The 21,096-nt window shown below is 51.6% G+C and overlaps 1 protein-coding gene across 4 annotated transcripts in view; it reads left to right on the top strand.

The window, feature by feature from the left end:
• MBP (myelin basic protein) overlaps positions 1–21,096 on the top strand; it is a 115,840-nt gene that overhangs the window by 82,285 nt on the left and 12,459 nt on the right. The window contains exon 5 of one of the 4 annotated variants that reach the window (XM_059895188.1): positions 6,477–6,554. The exons of the other annotated variants lie outside the window; for them this stretch is intronic. Within the exon in view, the coding sequence (XP_059751171.1) occupies positions 6,477–6,554 (78 nt within the window). The remainder of the gene's footprint in view (positions 1–6,476; positions 6,555–21,096) is intronic. 4 annotated transcript variants of the gene reach the window in all.

The following is a 21,096-nucleotide window of genomic DNA, read 5'->3' as shown; positions in this document are numbered from 1 at the left end:
GACGCTTACGGGCTCCTGGGAGGGGCCTGGGTCACTGCTTTCGATACTTCACGCTCTCTCCCCTGCTCACCAGGGATGCGGTCAGGATGTGGTCCAGGAACGGAGAACGTTCCGAGTTCACATCTCCTGGGTGGTGTGGATGTGGGCACTGTGGTCTTTTGTGTCTTATGCTTGGGGGCTTTAGGGCTGACGTGGCTTCTGCCGCCCACGCTTCGGGGCTCCACGCTGGGCTGTTGCCAACGTTTTCCCGGACTCAGCGCCGCTAGCTTCGTGTTGCTTTGCAACAAGGATGTGATTGAGGACTTTTGAACAAACTCGAAATTTAAATTCGCCTCGAGCAGACGTTCTCTTTTGTCTGAGTTGTTTAGGGAAATAAATGAGTGTGAGGGATTAAATGAGTGTGTCTGTGAATCAAGACTGTATTCGTTTGTTACTCCATTCATTTGAATGTAGAATTTGTGAAGTTTCATTATTTAAATGTTCTGTGGATAAAAATGTATCACAGGAGAAAATTGCTCCTATTGTGGTCCGGTTTGTGAAAGTGGCTTCTGGACTAGATTGTGAATAGATCATCTGTGCTGATGCTTCATTGAAAAGCTAACCCCCAAGTGGCATTCCGATAGCAAATACATCGCATGCGCGGCGCCTGATTTTTAGAGCGTTGGATAGCCGGGTGATTTTGGAAGGACTGAGGTTTTTCAGAAAAGCCCCTGGTTTATTGGGTGTGCTCACAAAACACCTAAGATGCAGCCTTGCTTCTGGCTGTGCCCTGTGCTTATCCTGAAAGGCCTTTGGGAAGTTGTAAGGGGCTCTGAGTCGAGTGTGGAGCTGAGGCCCTTGCCATCGTGGTCCTATAGCGTCATCAACACCGGGGCACTGGGAGTTCAGGAGTTTCTCGAATTTGCTTTAGTCTCTAACTACAGTTCTTAAAATTATTGACGATCCTGAAATTGTTGGAGATAAACACAGGTGTCAGCTGCGCCTTTTGTGTGGTGTTAAGGAGCGTTGAGCTTTCGGGGACCTGCTGGGAGCTGAGATCTGTCACGTGACACTTGGCAGGACTTCCTGTGAATAAACTCCATGTACCTTTTGTGCTTATAGAATTCATTTTCTGATTGGTTTCTTCAGTGTCCTGTACTTTGGGGCAGTCTTCCCTCACCCTGAGATGTGGGTCTTCTGACCTATTTCTAATGCTGATTTCAATCCGAGATGCTTTATCAAGCACAGCTATCAAACCACACCAGACCTTGACTGACTAATCGAGTCTTGCTATTATGCAAAGCACCCCGTATGCATGCAGCGTCGACAGTTTTGAAACCTTAAACTATTCTGCTTAACCCAAAGAACAGGAAAAAATATATTTAAACTGTGCAGAAGAGATTAAGCAGCTGCATAGCATATATTACAAAACAAGCTTCATTTCGGTGGTAATGGGTTAAGTTAAAATAAAATCGTGAAAGCGTTTATGTCAATTGTTGTGACCTCATCTCAAAATGAATATATATTAGACATACATGTTTTTCTTCCTTTATGTAAAAGTACAGCCTTGATTGCATCAAGTCTGATATTCTTCAGCATTTTCAAAGAAAAGATTCCAGCCTCAGAAGTAGCCATCCACTTCACAAACTAGTCTTGCTAGGTTATCAAGGATTCAGAGAAATCAAAACATTTTCACAGGATTTTTAAACATAAAAACAATGTTTAAATAATTGATTTAGAACTTCTGAAGTATCAATTCTGTTCACTACTGGATGTTGAGTAAAGAAGATTTTCGAATGAGCAGCCTTGCCCTTTGATGCCAAAGAAATCCATTAGAGTTCGAATGCAAAATCATATCCGTAGTTGCTTATTACAGACACAGGCTAGGGATACATTCCTGTCGAGTATCTTTGCTGAGAATATGCAGCGGGCCTTACTGGCAATCTTGCTCAGCTCACCTATCTTACTGTGGATTCTTTGTTCACTTTTAAACTCTGGAGGTGTAAGCATAATACACTCTACACCCAGTGACACACCGCAATGGCCTAGAAGCCTGGGGTGTTTATTGGCGTGGGCTTATTTTTTGCTTTTGATCTTATTTTCGCTTTGCTCTGTTTATAAATCAGGAGAGCCCTCATTGTATTAGGTGCTAGACAGGTCCTGTGGGGTGAAGCGTGTGAAACTGATGGGAGCCCTTGGCTCCCAGAAAAGGGGCTGTTTGTCGCCTGCCCCCCTCCTCCGAGGGCACGTGGGGTGGCCCCTGGGTGAGCAGCGCGTGCCCGCTGCCCTGGGAATGCACCAACACACCCACCCTCTGTGCGGCCGGGAGTTGACATTCGAGCAAAGGGCACACAAATTCCTTGAGGCGGCATATTCTTTCGAGAGCCATAAATGAAAAGTGCATTCACGAGACCACGCGCCTTTGTGGCAGGAAGAAAGACAGGCGGAGTTGTTGCCTTTAAGAAGCAGGTTTCCAAGTCCCTGGAACCTGGGGCCCTGTGAGGAATGGGCGGGTGGTCAGGACGGAGATGCCACTGCGTTTGGTCAGTTTTAGCAGGTGGAGGGGGTCCCCTAAGCTGCCCCACCTACCCACCCGTCAGACCCGCCGCTCCAGGGCCAGCGCTGTACCCTCAGGCTTAACCACAACATCGTGACCTGTTAGCTTGGACAATAGCCAGGGTGGCCACAGTGATGTGACACCCAGACAACCCCCAGTAGGGACGCAAGGGGACAGGCCTGTCTCACCGTCCTCCGCATCAGTCTACTTTCCTACAGGTGTTTCAGAGCAAGTTTCTGTACTGGTGGTTGTACCTGTTTTCCTCTGTTGACTACAGTCAGAGCTGCATTTACAACATGCTGCTCTCAGCGTCCATCTGTCCTCAGCATCCAGCATGACTTCCCTGCCGCTAGTCTTGATTGTGTGGGATAAGAACGCTTGCTGTCATTCAGTGCCCTGGGGTATAAGCAGTCTTGCAAATTAATCACAATGTTCTGTTTCCTGCCTTTTTTTCCACTGCATTTCAATTTCATTTAACACGTTTTAGTTCTACAGTAATTTAACTCCTCACCGTTAACATGGCACCCTAATGTTAGAGATGTATTCTGTAATCCCCTGGGGAGGGTGACAGTTGGAGGTGACATGAAGGACACGGCAGGCAGTGTCTGAGCAGGGTACCCCACCCCGTGTGAGTCTAGCCCTGAAGTCGGGGGCCGGTGGAGCTGCACTCGCTCATTTCAGCCGAGAGTGTGTCCGCTCACGATGCAGCGATGCACGTAACATGGATCTCAGCTAACGTGAGTCTACGTGGCCACGCCCCAGCCGCTCAGTACATCAGTTTGCCAAGAGATTTGGCCAGACATCTTTCTAGAGAAAAATCCCTGTATGCTGAGCACATGTGTTTCTGCACCCAAACAAACACTTTTTGAGACTTCCTACAGGAATTCCTTCTGAAGTATCATTCCCCTGATCAATTGTGGATCAATTATTGATCGGCTCCCAGCGCTGTGCTGTGTCCTCCTGAGGTCTCACTCCTCCGCTGTCTTTAACCAGGCGAGAGATAAATCAGAATGGTATGCCCCTGTGTTGGCAGCGATTCTGCTGCGTCCTCTGAGTGAAACGTTTGTAGATTATGTTGATGTATTTAATGCCGATTGCCTTCTGGTGATTGTATTCTGATTTGATTTTGTGATGACCTTTTGCTTTTTATATATTTCTTCCTTTTTATGCACCTATTAAACATTTTAACAGACTAATTGCATGTGATTTTTTTAAGTTGTCTTTTTTGGTGACCCTCCCTTTACTAGGCACACGGTGTAACTGGTATTTTCATGACCTTCTGACACAGCAACCAACCAACAGGTGAGTCTGGGGGCCCAAGCACCCCCCTTCTGCACACAGTTTTCACGCCTCTGCTTTACACACAGACGTTCTGTTCTTTTCTCTCCACTGGCAGTTCAGTATCCCGGTCTTTCTGTTAGGACTGTTCTCGTTCTGCCTCAGGTTTTTAGTGTTTCTCTCAAAGCACCGTCCTGTACACGTTGGGGGAAATGACTGTATTCTCCCCTGTGTCTGGGACACGGGACCCTCAATAGCATTTACCGAGTGATTGAGCACAGGAAAGACGGCCCCCGCCTGGGCTCCCTGGGAGGGTACATACCAGGGGGCAGAAGAAACAGCGGAGAACCTGAACGTAGAGGGAGGCTGGCTCTTTTAAGGATGACAGTTAGTTTGTGAAATTGAGGGTAAGTTTGGGGTCGCTGGTAAACTAGAAATAAGCGCAAAGGCATGGAATTAATTTTGATCTGTCTTGCATTCGTCTGTGCCCATATCCTGCCATCAGACCCTGTCCTAACTCATCTCCTGTTAAACTCACCTCCATTTTATGTTGTTGCTTTCCATCATTGTTAATGTTCCTTTTGGTAGAAGGAACAGGCCGTTCTTACCGGTTGATGGAGAGCTTAGCTTGACATCTGAGGGAATATCTCATCATTAGGGGGAAAAAACACTCCCTCGATCTCTCGTGGAAATCACTAAGTATGGATTTAGCATTCCAGAACTGGAGAAATCTCTTCTCACACTCTGGTTTGATAGGTTATCTTAGAGTTTTTCCATTATGGACATCACCACACTCTTAAGCACTCGGAAGTCATCCTGCTCCATGAGAAACAGTTAAAGGCGGAGAGGGTGACACACGACTTCCGGAAGAGGCCTTCCTGCCTTTTCTCCTCCCGCCCTGCTGGTGCCCCACTCCTGCTGCTGGAGACGCTCTCCCTTTAGATCCTGAGCACGTCTGGACGCGAGGTGGAGAACCTTCCTCTGCTCTCACACAGACGGAGAGAGCTGTCTTCCCTCCTCCTGCCGCCGCAGGAGGGGCAAGCCGTCAGGGAGGCATCCGTGGGCCAGTCTGTCGCCCAGGGGGCCACCCCATCTCAGAGCCGTGGGCCATCCCTGCCCCAGGCTGCGTGGCCAGCGCCCAGGAAGCGGGGTGGCCATAGAGGGGCCTTAACAGCAGCCCCCAGAGCCGCCTGAAAATGTCGCAGAGAGATTGACCTCTTCATGAAGAAGGGATGTGGTCTTAAATAGAGGACTAGAAAATTCTTCTTTGCCTTTGGACCAAGTGTAGGCATGGACCACAGGCCATTTTTGAGGGTTTTCACCCTCAGCGGGGACAGCCTGGCCTCATCAAGGCAGAGAATCCACAGGCTTATCCACTGAGGTGTGCTTCTAAATAAGTACTCAGGGGTCTTATTTAAGTACCCAATACCATGCATTAAAGTCGCCAGTACTTCTTGCTAGTATAGAAATAGCCTCTCCCACGCGGAGAAAAGTGATTGTGAGGTGCACAGCTAAGTACACGCTCGCCACGGACCTGCCTCTGGAAACCCTAGTGTGTTCACTTTGCAGTAATATTTCTAGAATGCGTTGATATTTTCCTGTGTCATAACTACTGCCTATTTCCGTGCATAACCAACTGTTAACCTGGTTTTTAAAAATCCATTTCATCTGTAGCCAATATAAGACATCTCTTGAAACCTATTACACTGATTTCATCTCTTGACCCCTACGAGGCTCTCTGTCTCTCCCTCCCCCTCTTTCTCTCTTTCTCTCTTGCCATTTTGCTATGGCAGGTCAAAAGAGAGGAACTTCTTGCAGGCCCCTTACCTTGGTCCTGTAATAATATTCTCTCCACCACATCCCTCAACGTTGGTTGATTCGGCAGAAACTGTCTCGTAGCCGATAGAACAGGGAAAGCGCGCTCAGTTAGGATCAAATACTGTTTAGGAAGACTTATAACAATAGAGTTCAGGTTCATTCGCAGCTCATGAAGGAGTTTCAAGTCCCTATTAATATTACGCTCCTAAATGTCACCAACAGCAAAGAAGAATAGCCGTGAGAACGTATAACTCCAAGTGGTCGGCTAGCATGACTTCTGAACGCTCCGTTGCTCCTGAATTGATTCCCTTTCACCCTGGAGCAAACTGAGAGGACCCAACTGTGAGAGCCACAGTTAACCCCACAGAGCAGGAAAGACTCCTACTTGTAAATCCAGAGCGGAAGCGAACACGCTTGCTCTAAAAGAAAAATAAAATAAAATCTATTCCATTACAGAGTCGGAAAAGCCCTGTCAGCTCGTCACGTGAAGCTGTCTTGGAAATCTTACATGTCTGGTGCCGGCGACATTTTTAAGGAAATTTGGTCACATGATGAGCTACAGGCCCCCAGAATAGACTCCGGGAAATAACTGTTCCCTAAACCTTTCTGCTTGTTCCTTTCTCTCTGTCGTCCTTCCTTCTGCCCCCAGGCCCTCAGGGGCTGTCCCCTGCCATCTTCCCTCCCCGTGTCGCCCAGCCCCGGCCATCGGCTGGTCCATCCTCCGTCCCCCTCACGTGCCGCATCCTCTAATCCTCCCCCTCCGCTCGCCCGCCCCTCGTCCCCGGCGCCAGGAGCTCGGCCGCTGGAGGACGTGGACTCAGTGGCCGCTCTGTCCCTCTGGCAGGTCGCGTGGCTCAGGCAGAGCAGGAACCCCCTGCCCCGTCATGCCCGCAGCCCGCCCGGGCTGTGCAACGTGTGCCAGGTAAGACGGCGCCCCCCGGCGGCCAGGCCAGACGGCGGGGACGGCGCAGGCGCTGCCGGGGCCTCGCCCCCAGCCCGGCAGCCTTGGAAGGTCACGTTTGTCGGACTGACCAGGGCAGCTCCTGAGGGGAAGCGAGCAAAGGAAAACGTGCAAAGACGGAAGGGGGGGGGTCCTCGCGAGGGATGTGCGGCCACGACTGGGGGCCCCGCCCAGACGGAGGTGGGCCCAGGGTGAGGACAAGCTCCCGGAGCGAGCCCGGCCCCCGAGGTGGCCGGCAGCCATGGCCTTGGCCCGCCTGTGGTCCCGGCTCCTCGGAGGACCGGCGCCTACGGGACACGGAGCGCTCGCCGAGTACGAGGTGAGTGAGCTCGTCCAGGCGCCAGCCCAGCTGAGCTCCCCGGGGCAGGACCTCCTTCCCGGCTGCCCCTCGGAGCTCGTAGGGACCGTAGGGACGACCACGTGGACGGCGGGCTGGGCCCCCCCCCCCCCCCCCCCGGGGGAGGCGCGCGATCGGCCCGGGTCAGACTCAGCTCGCGGGGGGCACGGCCCCGCCTAGACTTGTGCTCTCGGACCCCAGCCGGCGCTGTGCCCGGGCATCGACCGGCCTTTCCAACCTGGGAAAGCGCAGGAGGTTGAAACCACGTGGCACGCGACAGGAAAGCTAGTTCCGACTGAGCCCCGAGGGTGAGGATGGGGCCCCAGGAGTCTCGCTTTGGATCTTCCTCTTCAAACGAAGCAGAGGGGGCCGGGGGAGCAGGACCCAGGCAGCCGGGAGCTGTGCCCGCAGCTGAGACCCGCCGCGGAGCCCTCCGCCCCGCACGGGACGGTGTGACCGCAGGGGGCCGCGGGACCGGCTGGTCCCAGGGGAGGAGTGGATCCATACGACGTAAAGGGTCGGCTCCCGCACGTCGGTCCGGGGAGGCTGGCAGAGCGGCCGCAGAGCCCAGGGCCTGACCCCGCCGTAGGACCCGGCCACGGGAGCGGTGCCCGGGCCGCTGGCTGCCGGGAGGGACTTGCCGTCAAGCCCCCTGGGGTGGGCAGGGGCGCATCTCCAGGTGACAGCTGCAGGGGGGCTGGAGGGGTGCTGCCGCCGGAATCGTGTTTCAGTTGTGACCGTCGTGCTCACCGGTGCAGAGGGCCCCTCGGTGGCTCCTTCTCAAAGCAAACACCACCCCACCCCGGGAAGGTCGAGAGGTCCCCGTCTCCCTGGAGGCGCATAACCTCTGGGGCCCTTGGGCCTTGGCCTGGTCCAGACTCAGCCTCGAGGAAGCCAGGGCTGGGCCCCAGAGGCCTTCTGGGGGGCCCTGGGCTCCCAGGCCGAGTGCGGAGAGCCGGGGCGGACGCTCGCTGTTTCCTGGCAGCGGGGATGCGGGCGGGCAGGCGGGGAGGGCAGAGGCCCCGACGGGGACCCACATGCTCCCTGCGCCCTGAAGCCACCGGGACCCCCGTCCTCTCCTCCACGGGACACATCGCCATCAGAAAGCAGGCCCGCTCCACCGAGAGGCAGAGACATTGCCAGAAATCCCAGATGCGGTGCAGAGCGGGGAGGGCCGGGGCCAGGGCTGTGGCATTTGGGGATGCTAAGAAACTTACAGCAGAATGATTTTCCTCCGTTGGCGGAAAAAGAGCAGCAGCCCTGCCCTCCACAGCTTCATCCCAGACCGACCTCTGTGCCCACGTGTACAAACCTGGCCAGAAATGCACGAGTCCCACACAGCAGCCCCAGGGACGCAGCATGGGGGCCGGGCGTCTGCGGCCTCCAGTTACGGGCCTTTGCCTTTGCCGTTTGTTCACTCTGTCTTCCTCCAGCGCGCTGGATTCTTCAGTATTTCAAGAAAGAGCTTAGGTTTCTCGGAGCGTTAACGGCCCCGGACACGGGAAAGCACTGAAGGGCCAGGTGGCACGAAGTGGTTTCAAAATACGACAAAGGGCACGTGGAGTAGGCTTGCGGAGGGGACAGGAGCTGTGGCGTGAGGCCACGGCCGAAGGGATGGCGCAGGGGCTGGGGATGGCGGTGCGGGACCACCGGGCGGCTCGGGACCGAAAGCTTCCTCCTTCCCCTGCGGTTCAGAAACCTAAAGTCGGTGAGTAATGTCAGGCTGGCGTCCTGCACCCGGACCTCCTTCTCTCTGTCTGTCTGTCTCTGAACAAACACACCAGGAAGAGTGAGAAAGCCCCACCTACTACACGCCAAGGAACGAGTGGGCTCAGCACTGTGGCTGCGCTTCCAGGACTGGGTCCCCTGCGAGGAGTCCCTTGATTCCAGGAGCCTGAACACTTCTCTTGATTCTGACACAGGGCTGACCTTGAGGGCTGGAAGAGGACCATGGAAGGTGGGAAGCCCAAGGCCACGCATGAAATAATATTTGAGGACCCAAAAGCAAGTTGGGAAAGCACGAATTCCAAGGCAGAATCAAGGAGCAAATATACAACAGGGAAGACAGCTCCGTGGGGAGACAGGCAGAGCCTTTCCTCTGGTTTCTCCACCGTGTCACCCTGGCTCCGCACGGCTGGGCCTCTGGAAGCTGCGTGACCCAGAGCGCCTGGCACCTGCGACGGAAGGAGCTGAAGAGGTGCCCAGGGCGGGGAGCGCGGAGCAAGTGCCTCACCCGAGTAACCCCACCTGCACATCTGGGCCCTGGAGATGCAGGAAGAACAGAGGGGGAAGCCCTTGTCCCCACGGCCGTCAGCTGCTCTCACTGGCTTCCTTAAGCCCCTCTGCCTGCGTCCCACAGACCCCGGGAACCGGTCCTCGCGGCCTGGAGAGGACACTGCCTGGACGCCCGGCCCGGGAGGTGCCCAGAGGTTCGCCCAGAGCCGCCTGCCCGCTGTGACCCCCCCAACCAACCGTCCCCAGGATGCTTGGGGGTTAAGGAGTCGGACTCCTAGCCCCTGGAGGAGCACAGGGTAAGGACGGAAGCCCGCGTGGTAGGTCTCATTCACTGCTCAGCCTCCGTGTGTCTGCTCTGAGCCTCCTTTCCTGGCCTGAAAAGCACACGACAGCAGAAATAACCGCCTGCCCTGCCGACACCCCGGGCCCCCGTGCTGAGGGAGAGAAACATCCGGAAGCCGCCGGCGCATCGAGGGCGCGTCAGGCCCGCTTCCCGCAGGGACCCTGAGAGGCCGCCCCAGCTCTGGCTGTCACCTCCTGGGTTCCTGCTCTCAGGCCTCAGTTTCCTCACCCAGAAGGCAAAGGGGTCAGAGTCGGTGACTGGAAACATCTTTCTGAAGACTAAGACTCCATGGTTATTTCCTCAGGTCTCCAGGGGCCTCTCGTAAGCCCAGCCCCGCCAGCCCCGAGGTGCTCGGGGTGACTCCGTGCCTTAGGCTTATGGGCTCTTGTTCTGCTCCCGGGAAGCACGGCCCCCAGACCCCAGGCATCACTCACATGGAAAGCCTTCCAGAGGCTTCCCTCGTATTTAGCCGTCAGGTTTTCTCAATCGATTTCTTCACGATGCCCAAGCAAATGGCTCTGACCAGAGCTGGATGGATTTGATGGGCCCTGGAGGTCTGGCCATGGGGACCCAGAGCACAGCAAGTGGGGCCCTGCCCACCTGGGCGGAGGCCGACTGGTCGTCCTGGGGCCGGGCCTCTCCTGGGGGACTGTGGTCTACTCCCCCCACCACCCCCGCGACGGGCTGCCCCCCAGTGCAGCTGCGCCCGGGCCCGCGGCCTTCACTTGCAGGAAAGCCTGTTGCAACTTGGCTTTTCTTCCAAAATAATCTTCCAGACTCTGCATCCCTTAAACCACTGGCTGTCATTCTGCGCAAGGAGACTACTGAATTCTAAGCCAAGCAAAGGCTTCCGGGCGATCGTTTGGTTTACGCCTCTGCTGAGCTGATAGTTCGATGTTTATGCTGGGAAGTCTTCTGCGTACTTTCCACACATTGAGGTCTTTAAACATGGGTGCCTGGGCGCAAGGAAAAGAGCCGGAGCGGTTAAGGCCGACATCTAGCCTGTCCTCCCGCCGTTGTGGAAGGAGACACGGGAGGCGTCCACGCCCACGTTCAAGAGCGTCGCTCTCAGCGCCAGCCCGGCCGGCCTGAGTTCGGGAAACGGCGGTGAGCCTGCCCTGCGGGGACGACGAGCCCAGGCCTCCGGCTGTGAGCTCTCCCGGGCTGCCCGAGACGAGGAGGGAGGAGCTGCCCATGGGACAAGCGCGGGTGGTCGGGGCACCGCAGAGGGAGCCTCACGTCCCTGGCGGACGGCCCGGGGCGGCCGCGCATCCCGTCTGGACGAGAAGACGGAGCTGTGGGTGGAAAACACAACGGTCGGCGGCGTCCTCGCCGACGTGGCGGCAGCTGCCAGCTCTGGCCGGGCCCCTGTCACCGCGCCGCCTCCTCCTCCACCATCCTGGCCCGCGAGCGGAGGCCGGGCCTCGGAGCCCCGCCCGAGGTGCGCCCCCCTCGGGCCACGCAGCCACCACACGCTCCCTGAACGAGCGGACGCGCCGGCTGTGACACGTGACCCCGACTTCCTGTGTGCCGGTGTCCAGGGTGACCTCATGACCACATCCCAGCTTTCGTTCTGTCCTTGCCAGGAGGCCTCTGAGCCCGGTCTGTGGACGGCCGTCCCGTGGAGGCAAAGCCATCGGCGCAGAGGCGGCGGGGGCTTCGGTGTCCTCGTTTCCGGTGAAACATCACAGAGGAAACCAGAAGCTGCCGTGCTTCCCGCAGCCCGCCGCCTTCGGCTTCACAGGCTGCTAAGAGGGTAAACTCTCCAGCTTGGAAACCGGCCCCTCTAATCACGGGCCAGGCAACAGCCCCAGCTGAGCGGAGGACCAGGGACGACCCACACCTCCGCACAGACCGCGCCCCGCCGGCCTTCTCACTTGCCAGTATCTGAGAAGAAACGTGTCACCAGAACAGGCAGCAGGCCACCGAACATCTCCACCTCATCGAAGGTCTGCCTGTGAATCTCTCCCGTAACTGAGAAAAGCCCGCTGCTGATACTGCACGGCTTTCTCTAAAGAAAGAAAAAGCCCACGGCTTTAATTAAACTCCTTCGAGTCAATGATTCAGGAACAAACATATTCTTAAACTTGCCAAGGGCAAAAACGTAGGGCAAAACTGCGTAGGTCATTCAGACGGCAAAGAATTCTCTCCCGACTGCAAAATCTAAATGCCTTGACCTTGCCAGAAAAAATCTAATGCTCTCTCTTGAGGCGTATTAGAAGCTGTTTGACCAGAAATGGAGCAATTGCTTCCTCTGAAAAACATGTATCCACAAAACTAGGAGCGCGCCCAAAAGGCCCAAGATAACCTCGTGATCCAGTGATTTCTGGGAACGGCCAGAGAGCATCGTGCGGTCAGGGTGTGGGGATTAAAACACGCCATGTTCATCAAGACCAGCTCTGAAAGGGGGAAACTCATAGCTTGAAGAGTTTCCAGCCAGATGTGTCACGTCTTCTACAGGCCTGTGACCTTTGGGTCACATGCTCTAGTCCAGAGTACTTATTTTACTGGCAACTAGCTCAGCACCTGGGCCAGTCGCCACAGGGGCATAAAGCTGCCACAGCCCGTCCTTCCAAAGGGCTACAGAGAGGTAGAAGGGCAGACAAACAGGGCAGCCACGGACAAGAGTCATTCAGCACAAGATATGCTGCTGCCTCCTTCAGGAAGTCCTTAAGGAGGACAAATCACCGAAACAAGATTTCTGAGGGCGGTGAAGGAGTTTTATAAACCATCGAAAGAAGTGTGAAGCAAGAGGGAAAAGGCAGAAAAAGTATATCCGTTTCATAGTGAACTACGTGTCGTGGTTCTTAAATATAAAGAAAACAGTACGGAAGAAGCATATTTGGTTTTCTTAGCACTTTCACAAGAAAAAAAATCATTTTATTGATCCCAAGTCTTACTCTGTTGTTCTCCCTTATTGTCGGCAGTTCAGAAAAACAGTGACACCGTTATAGTCTGTGGTTCCAAACAGGTTAAAGAGATGAACCGCTTAGCTGCCTGGATCTGGGTTTCTTGAGGGTGCCACAAAATCAAAGATTTCTCCGGCGGAAGAAAGGAGAATGCAAGTTCCTCTGCTCCCCGTGTCTCTGGACCACTGGTGAAACCATCTACTAAAGGCGTGTATCCTTAATGCCACTTGGTGGATATGTGCACAATTCTGTCGTGTTCAACCTGTAAATTGAAGGATTAAGTATCAAAGATGTTTGTTCGTTGGATGGCTGGTTAGTTGGATGCTTTTAACCACACGAACAAAATAGAACGTTGCAGACAGTACAGTCCACTTGGATTGAGGCATAACTTTTCCATTGAAAGAGGGAGCTGATCGAGCCCCAGTTTTAATTACGTAGAACTGCATCCTTCCAAATAACAATGAACCTGAAAAATCTCATCTCTCTCACTAGATGTGCCGCGCATTTGTCGTATCCCGTTACCAGTATTTACCAACATAAGTAGGAACTCGTTTTCTAGTAGAGCAGTGATTACAGCTTTCCCAGTTCTCTAGATATTAACCGACATCTCTGATTGATGCCACCGAGAGACACTAATTTGTTTTTCTTATATCTGAGCACATTTTTGTTTCTAGCGCACCACACCTTCACAGCTTAACAGGAGGTAAGTCTGCAAACTTGGAAAAGTTCCTCTCCCTTCCCTTTGGTCACGTGGCTGGCCCGTGATTTCTCCACCTGCTGCTACTGTTCGGTTTGGGACATTGCTTCTCGTGCACGTGGAATCCACAGGGATCTCGGATGGCGCAGCAGATTAAAACATGGAGCTGGGGCTGAAAGGAGACCGCAGGCCCTTCACTTAACCCCTTTGAGTATCCACTTCCACATCTGCAAAATAAGGTGGCCACACAGAGCAACATTTTTGGTCTATGACCAGCCGGGGTGAAAATAATAATGCGTCCGCCCCGTGTTTTCAAAGCAGGTAGAACCAATTTCTTTGCTCCTTTTTTTATATTGGATCCTTCTAGGGACACAGGGAGAAACGTGCGTTCCTGGAACTTGTATGATTGACTTGACTAAGAAAGTGCCAGTAAGAAAATGGTCACTGCTTTTAGCCAGTGGATGACCATCTGGACATATTTGAGACAGATCCACAGAGAGGCCACTGCGGCTGTGTCATTCTGACACGGCACCAGGACCTCTCACTGAGTGAGGCGGGCTGCACAGGGCCTTGGCCGCCTCAGGTTTCCCTTCACAGGGTTAGGAGTTTGCTGATGGGCCAGACCCGGGGCACCTCGGAGGTACCCGTAGCCACAGACCCCGACGGATGGTGGGTTGAGGTGCCCTGGCATGAGGGCACCTGCGTCAGTCACCTCCGTGAAAATGCTCGATTTCAAGTTTAAAAAGGGCAGCAGTTTCCAAATAGCAGCTCCACGCAGAGCTCGTGTCTGCTCACATCACATAGGAAAGATGGAGCAGATATTACCAACACTAGTTATCAGACACACATTGTCTTTAAAGGACCAGTTTCTCCCAGACTAGCACACAATAAGACAGAGTAAGAGCGCAGGAAGAGAACATGCTTCCTGTTAATGCTTGCGATCTGAGGGAAGCCAGAACACAGTTACGATATTTAAAAGACGTTCTCATCTTGTAACGAACCTCAAATCGTCACACCGGGTTTTAAAGTACCAGGGAGAGAGCTGGTCCTATAACAGGCTCGTCGTCTCCTGTGTAGCTACTATAAGCCATGAGTCTACACCTGGGCGGTCCTCAGATGCTTTTCCTTACGCTTGTGTATCTAATGATGTTATTCTCCTGGTCCCTCCTTTGCACTCATCCGATGTCATTCATCCGGAGGAGAGAGGCAAGCAAACTAAAGCCTGGGCAGAGAGAGGGGAGACCGCCTGGGCTCGTAGGGTCCAACAGGCAGCACACCGGTGCCTCTCAGGTGCAGAGCCCGGGAGGGGTGGACGCAGAGGGGGGGAAGCGTCCCAGAGCCATGGATTCGCTCTGATTTCCATCACTGGCATTCTGATGGTGGATTCAGGAAAGAGTTTAAATTCCTCTCACAGACAAGAAATAAACGCTAGAACTCCTTTTTTTTTTCCCCCTAAGCACAAAACCCTAGACACAGTGAATACTAATTTTTTCAAGAGGCAGCGTTTTCTTCTGAGAGGGACTGACTGTATCCATTTGTTTCTAATCAAATGCAAATGCAAATGATGATGCTGGCATATATCTCATCCCTATTTTCAGAAGACAGCCGCTGGAGTCAAGGGAATGAATCTTTACCCAATCTGATGACCACTGATCTTCAGATGTGTCAGGCGAAAACTAATCCCCTGCTATTACTTGCAAGTTTAAGGACTCCCAGCTCTTCAGCAAATTGGAAAAACAGTTAAAAAACCCTTCCCGCTATCTGGAGACGGGACTGGAAAGCAGCCGGGAAGCCAAGTGCACGAGCCCCCCCTACTGGTGAAGGACATTATCACAAGTGGAGGGAAAATTAATTTTTCAAAACCAGTACAATGAAACAGGCTAATGGAGAAAAGCAGTTTATGTTAAAAATTCATGAAATGGTTGTCCTTTATCCCATGGCTTTCCTCCCGCAGTGTTTAAATTTTTTAGCATAATGTTATTTTATTTGCCACCAAGAAGTTTATTGTTGTTTTGTTAATCATGATGCCAAAAAAGAGTAACACGTCAGTGCCACGTAACCCTGTGCGTGCTGTGATCACGTGCCGAGGCCCCTACACGACTCACGTGTTCACGTGTGCAGACAATGAGGTCTCCATGTGGTTCATCAGAGTGTGAACCAAGTCACCCCTAAGAGGTAGGATTTCTTCTACAAACTTCTTGTTATTTGAAATCCCTATGTAATAAGCACTATTTTTCCAAACAACCTGAGTTTTCATTTTTTAAAAACTGGACTAATTTTCTAATTTCACTTGTCCCAAATATTCAGCTCCACGTATTTTGGAGAGAGCGTGTTGACGTCCTAACCTCAGGTGTAGACCGGCACGTGGGGCGGGGGCCCTGTCTGCGGCCCCGTTTCCTTTTCTGATTGCTCACGCTCAGAGGGGTGGCCGCTACCCGCCCCGCCCCGGCTTTGGGGTGTCGGGTTCGGATTTTCCGGTAGGACTGACCTTCGAATTCCTCCTTCGCCTTTTAATCACTTACAAATAGATGAGCTACTTGGATCAGGATAGACACGGACAAAGAGACACCATTCCTGGCAAATAACTGTAAGATGTGAACAGTTCTGGCTCTTCTATCCTTTCTGGACACAGACAAGAAAGGCTGCATCGGAGAATCACTGACCTTCCTGAGTTCGGGAGCCGAGTCCAGGGGGCTCCTTAAAGGGAAACTTGTGTGTCCCAGGTTCCGGGGGCAGAGGCCGGGGACCCAGGGGTGGAGGGAGGAGATGCAGGCAGGGGACTGGCCGCGGCTCCGGGGGTGTCGGCAGCCTCACCCGCGCCCCTGTCCTCCCCCCACTGGGGTCACCTTCGCACCCAGACGACCCCGCCGTCATCCCCCATCCCCTGCGGCCCCTTCCCTCCCCAGACTGTTTCCTCCAGGACAGAAACGGACCCCCTTGTTTACAGTGAGGCATGGAAGTAAGTACCCACTGCCTACAAATTGTGAAATATAACAAATAAGCCAAAACGCACTGTTTTTAAGTACCCTGCCGCTCCTGCCAGGGGCTCCCACCGCTGCCCGGGAGGCAAAGGCTGGCCCTGCTCCGCCCGTGAACTGAGCGGCGACAGCAGAGGTGCCCTGCGCGGCCGGAGCCTCCCCGCCCGCCCGGCGCCCCTCGAGGTGGGCGTGGACCCCTTTCCTCAGCGCAGGCCGGCCTTCGATATGGCCTCAGAGTCACGACACCCCCCCACCCCCACCCCAACCAGGCTCCTTCAAAGCATAAAGGATGCTCTTCAGGCTGTGGGGGAGGAAGCTGGGAGCCGGCATCCCCGCAGCCACCTGTCGGAGGCCGGACCACATCAGCATCACAGGGTCCGAGTCAGAGCACGTGACTCAGCACAAGCGCCAAAGGGTGGAAACGACCCAAGTGTCCATCCGTGGATGCATGGGTGAACAAAACGTGGCTTCCACAGGCAATGGGGTGTGAGCCGGCCTTAACAGGAAGGAAACTCTCACCCAAGCGACAGCCTGGCTGAACCCTGAGGACGTTACACCAGTGAAAGAAGCCGGTTGCCACCGGACAAACACTGTGTGATTCCACTTGTATGGGGTCCCCTGAGCCGTCACATTCATAGAGAGAGTAGGATGGGGCTTTCCAGGGGCCGCGGCAGAGGATGGGGAGCTTGTGTCTACTGGGTACAAGTCTCAGTTTGGGAAGATGGAAAAGTTCTGGAGGTGGATGGTGTAATGGATACACAACATTGTGAATGTACTTAAGGCCACTGAACTGCGCACTGAACGACGGCAAGATGGTAGATTTCACGTTACGTATGTTTTACCACAATAAAAAAAAATTAAGGGTGACAGATGCAGCACTCCCCTCCCCTGCCACTGTGTAAAGGCGTCATCACCATGGCAACCGAGGCGCGTTTCTCAGCTCTTCTTCCTGTGCTCACCACAGAACTTTTCAGTGATGCATAAACAAACAGATTAAGCAGCAGCCCTAGAGTCTTAGGAAACGCCCTAATACGTAAACCTCGCTGGAGAATTATTTTTCTTTCCTTGGCTGCTACTCAGAGGTGGCCTCTTAGTAAAAGTTGAGAGCTAAAAATTCTCTCAGCGAGTCTCTTGTTTCAACCCCGTGCTTTCACATGTGAGGAAACAGAAGCCCCAGCGCTTGGCGTGCTCGGTTCGCAGGGGATTTTGTGTCAGGACCAGAGCCCTCCAGCCCCCAGAGGCTTGCTCTTTCCAGGAGGTCCCAGTAGAAAGAGGGTTTCTTTGTTCCTTTGTCCACTTCTATTTGCTGAGCCAAACTGCCAGAAGCTTTGGGGAATCAAGTAGAAGTTTTTCTTTTTTCCTCCAAAAACTTAAAATCTAGCTGGAGACCTGGAGACGTAAGATGGATGTAGGGAGAAGGCCAGACTCCCCTACGCGGAGAACTCCAACCGGGAAATTCACAGAACGACATAATGTTGCCATCACCAACTTTGGGCCAAATAATGACAGACCGTGTTAAACGGACTTATTTTATTTTATAAATTAACATACAGTAAAATTGGGTTGTTTCTGGTGTACACGTCTGTGAATTTTAACACACGTGTAGTTTCATGTGGCTGCCACCACAATGAGGGTACATCACCCCAAAACCTCCCTCCCACTTCACACCACACCCTTCCCTCCCCCATTCCTGACCCCTGACAACCACTGCTCTGGTCACCCTCCCTGTAGTGTACTCTTTTGAAGAAAGTCACGTGTATGAGATCATACTGTATGAAATCTTTTTGGAATGGCTTCTTTCACTCAGTACAATGCCTGGGAGATGGCTCTGAGTTGTTGCTCCTTTTTACTACTGCATAGTATTCTGTTGCACGGACGTACCACAGTCTGTTTATCCCTTTCACTCAGTGACGAACATTTGGGTTGTTTGCAGAGTTGGTGGTTACGAATTGAGCTGCTATAAACATCCACGTACAGGTTTTTGTGTGATCATAAGCTTTCATTTAAGATTCAAATTATTTCCATCAAAAGACTGGAGACCAATATATTCATTACAAAAATCACTTCCAAAACTATGTCGTTTTTCTTTTATCATTCAAAGCAGGAAGTGGGATTGCTGGGTCATGTGGTAAGTATTGATACATGGTTAGCTTTATAATAACTGTCAAATTGTTTTCCAGAGTGAGGGTACCATTTTGCATCCCCAGCAGCAAAGCGTGAGAGTTCCAGTTGCATTGCGTCCTAGTCAGCACTTAGTGTTGTCAGTATCCTTTATTTTAGCCATTCTAATAGGGCTGTAGTGGTGTCTCCTGATGCTTTGATTTGCATCTTACTAAGAGCTAATGATGCTGGGCGTCTTTTCATGGGCTTATTTGCGTTCTGCTCATCCTCTGCAGTGAAGTGTTTAGTCAAGTGTTTTGTCCAATTTTTTAACCTGGTTGTTTGTTTTCTTACCATTGATTTTTGAGAGTTCTTTACAAGAAGGACTTGTGGTTTCAAGTCTTTTGTCATATATATGATTGGAAATATTTTCTCCATCTGTAGTTTGTCTTTTCATTCTCTTCAAGTGTCTTTTGCAAAACAAAAGTGTTAAATATTGATCAGGTTCATTTTATCAATTTTCTTTCTTTTATGGATCATGCTTTTGGTGTCAGGTCTATAAACTTATTGGCTACCCTCACGTCATGAACGTTTTCTTCTATTTTCTCCTGTTTTCTTCTAAAACGCTATACTTTTACAGTGTAGATAGAGATCCATGATCCATTTGGGGTTAATTTTTGTATAGGGTGTGACTTTGGATTGAGGTTCATGTTTTTGGATATGGATGTCCAGTGGTTCCACTTCCATATGTTGAAAAGGCTATGCTTTCTCCATTGAATTGTCTTTGCACCTTTGTCAAAAATCACCTGGTCCTATTTGTGTGGGTCTATTTTTTGACTCTACTGTGTTCCATCGAGCTATGTGTCTACCCCTCCTCCAGTACGACACTGCCTATAGCTACGTAGGAAATCTTTAAATCAAGTGATGCGGTTCCTCTGATTTTATTCTTCTTTTTCACAGTTGTTTGGCTATTTTGGTTACATATAGTTTCAAGGTTAGTTTTTCTATATCTAAACAAAATCCTGCTAGGATTCTGAGTGGCGGAGCATTACATCTGTAGATCAGTTTGGGAAGAATTGCCATCTTTACTATTCATGGTCTTCTGACACATGAAGATAGTATGTCTCTCCACTTAAGTCTTCTTCGATTTTCTTCCACCAGCATTTTCTAGTTTTTAGCATAAAGATCCTATACACGCTTTGCTAAGTTTATAACTAATATTTTGTTTCTCTGATGCTATTATATATGGTAGTGCTTTTAAATTTGGGTTTTTTTAACTGTTCATTGCTAATATATAGAAATATGATTGACTAAATGTTCTTCCAGCAACAGACCATTACAACTATAACAATATAGCTATAACTCTACATTAAATTATCTGTGACAACTTATAGCCAAAATTCCAAGTCAGGGTCCTAGTTCAGTCACTCTTCAATGCGTATGTTACAAAAGGATTCCATGATGATTGTTCTATTTACTTAAGATCTATTGCATGTGTTGGGCTCTGTATTAAAAGTGATCTAAACTGTCGATGCGTTAATTCAACAGTTAATGCTCATTGCATGCTTAGTTCTGTGCCAAGCGCCATAAAGACACTAATTGACTTTTTCATGAACCGTTCTGACCCCAGATTCTGAGAGGTAGAACACAACTTACCAACTTCATGTGTTCCTTAAAAGATTTAAATTACTCTTCCCTCAAAAGATTGGCGACCAATGTATTCATTATAAAAATCACCAAAATATATGCTCTTTCGTTTAGCGTTCAAAGCTGGTACACATGATAAACATGTGAAACGTTATTATTATCTACACAATACTTCATTAACTATGTCACAGCATAAATAAGTTTTAATAATATCAGACCTGCATATAGGACTGAACGTTCATTTATTTAAAAACCTTTTTGTAAAGTTTAAGAAACCTTTCTAGTTTAATCACAGAATGGGTGAATCAAAGTGCACGATGTTTCTGTGACTCAAAATCCAACACAGCCTGCAGAAAAATGGTGTATAAAAACAAAAGTAAAGGGACTTCTCCAGTGGTCCAGTGGTTAAGACTCTGCGCTTCCCCTGCAGGGGGCGTGGGTTCAATCCCTGGTCAGAGAACTAAGATCCCACATGCCGTGCAGCGCGGCCAAAAAACAAAAACAAAAACAAACCAAAGTCAGGGCAAATTGTACTAAGTTCTGAGCTGCTTTAATTATTTTTGGCCATTAGGGTGGTATCTAATAAATAACTTCACTTGGCAGATACATTAGACACAACGATATTTTTCTTAAAATAAGTAATTTAAACAGTTTCCTAGCTCATCTGTTTTCTTTTATCATTCTTAATTTTATACTCTCTTTTATTGGAGAAGAATGTGTAAGGTGGGCCAGCAGTGACCGAATCTGATTGGTCTGTGAGCTCAGAAAGGCGCTGGCTGAGAGACAACATAGCACAAGGAGAACCAGATTATTTATGTTCTGGCAACCCCAGCAGAGGGAATAAGAGTAAGAAGGATGGGGGAGGGGGGGGGTCACCAGTTCCGGAAACACTCCAGCGCTTCCCCTTGAGGGTGACATCTTCAAGTTCAAGTGCGCATGGCGTCCGCTTCTGCCCACGCCATCGTGCCCACATCATAACTCAGTCCCCCGGGCTTCCTCTGTGGGGAGCCAGAATCCTGTGAGGTCCCCGGCCCGGCGCAGGAGAGGGAGGCTGTGACCGTGCCACACGGAAAACAGATCACGTGCCGAGCCGGCCCAGGTGAGCTGAGAAAGCCGTGTCCAGCAGAGGCCGCAGGAAGGGCACTGCAGACAGCAGAACGCGCGGCCGGGGCATCGAGAGGGTGGGTGTCGGGCAGCGGGGGGAAGCCTGGGAGGGGCAGGGAGCCACAGGGAAGTGGGAGGGGGCCTTGGCTCCAG

Source organism: Balaenoptera ricei, chromosome 14 (genome assembly GCF_028023285.1).
Source record: "Balaenoptera ricei isolate mBalRic1 chromosome 14, mBalRic1.hap2, whole genome shotgun sequence".
Lineage (NCBI taxonomy): Eukaryota > Metazoa > Chordata > Mammalia > Artiodactyla > Balaenopteridae > Balaenoptera > Balaenoptera ricei.
Note: the sequence above shows the minus strand (reverse complement) of the source record. Positions and strands in the feature narration are given on the sequence as shown.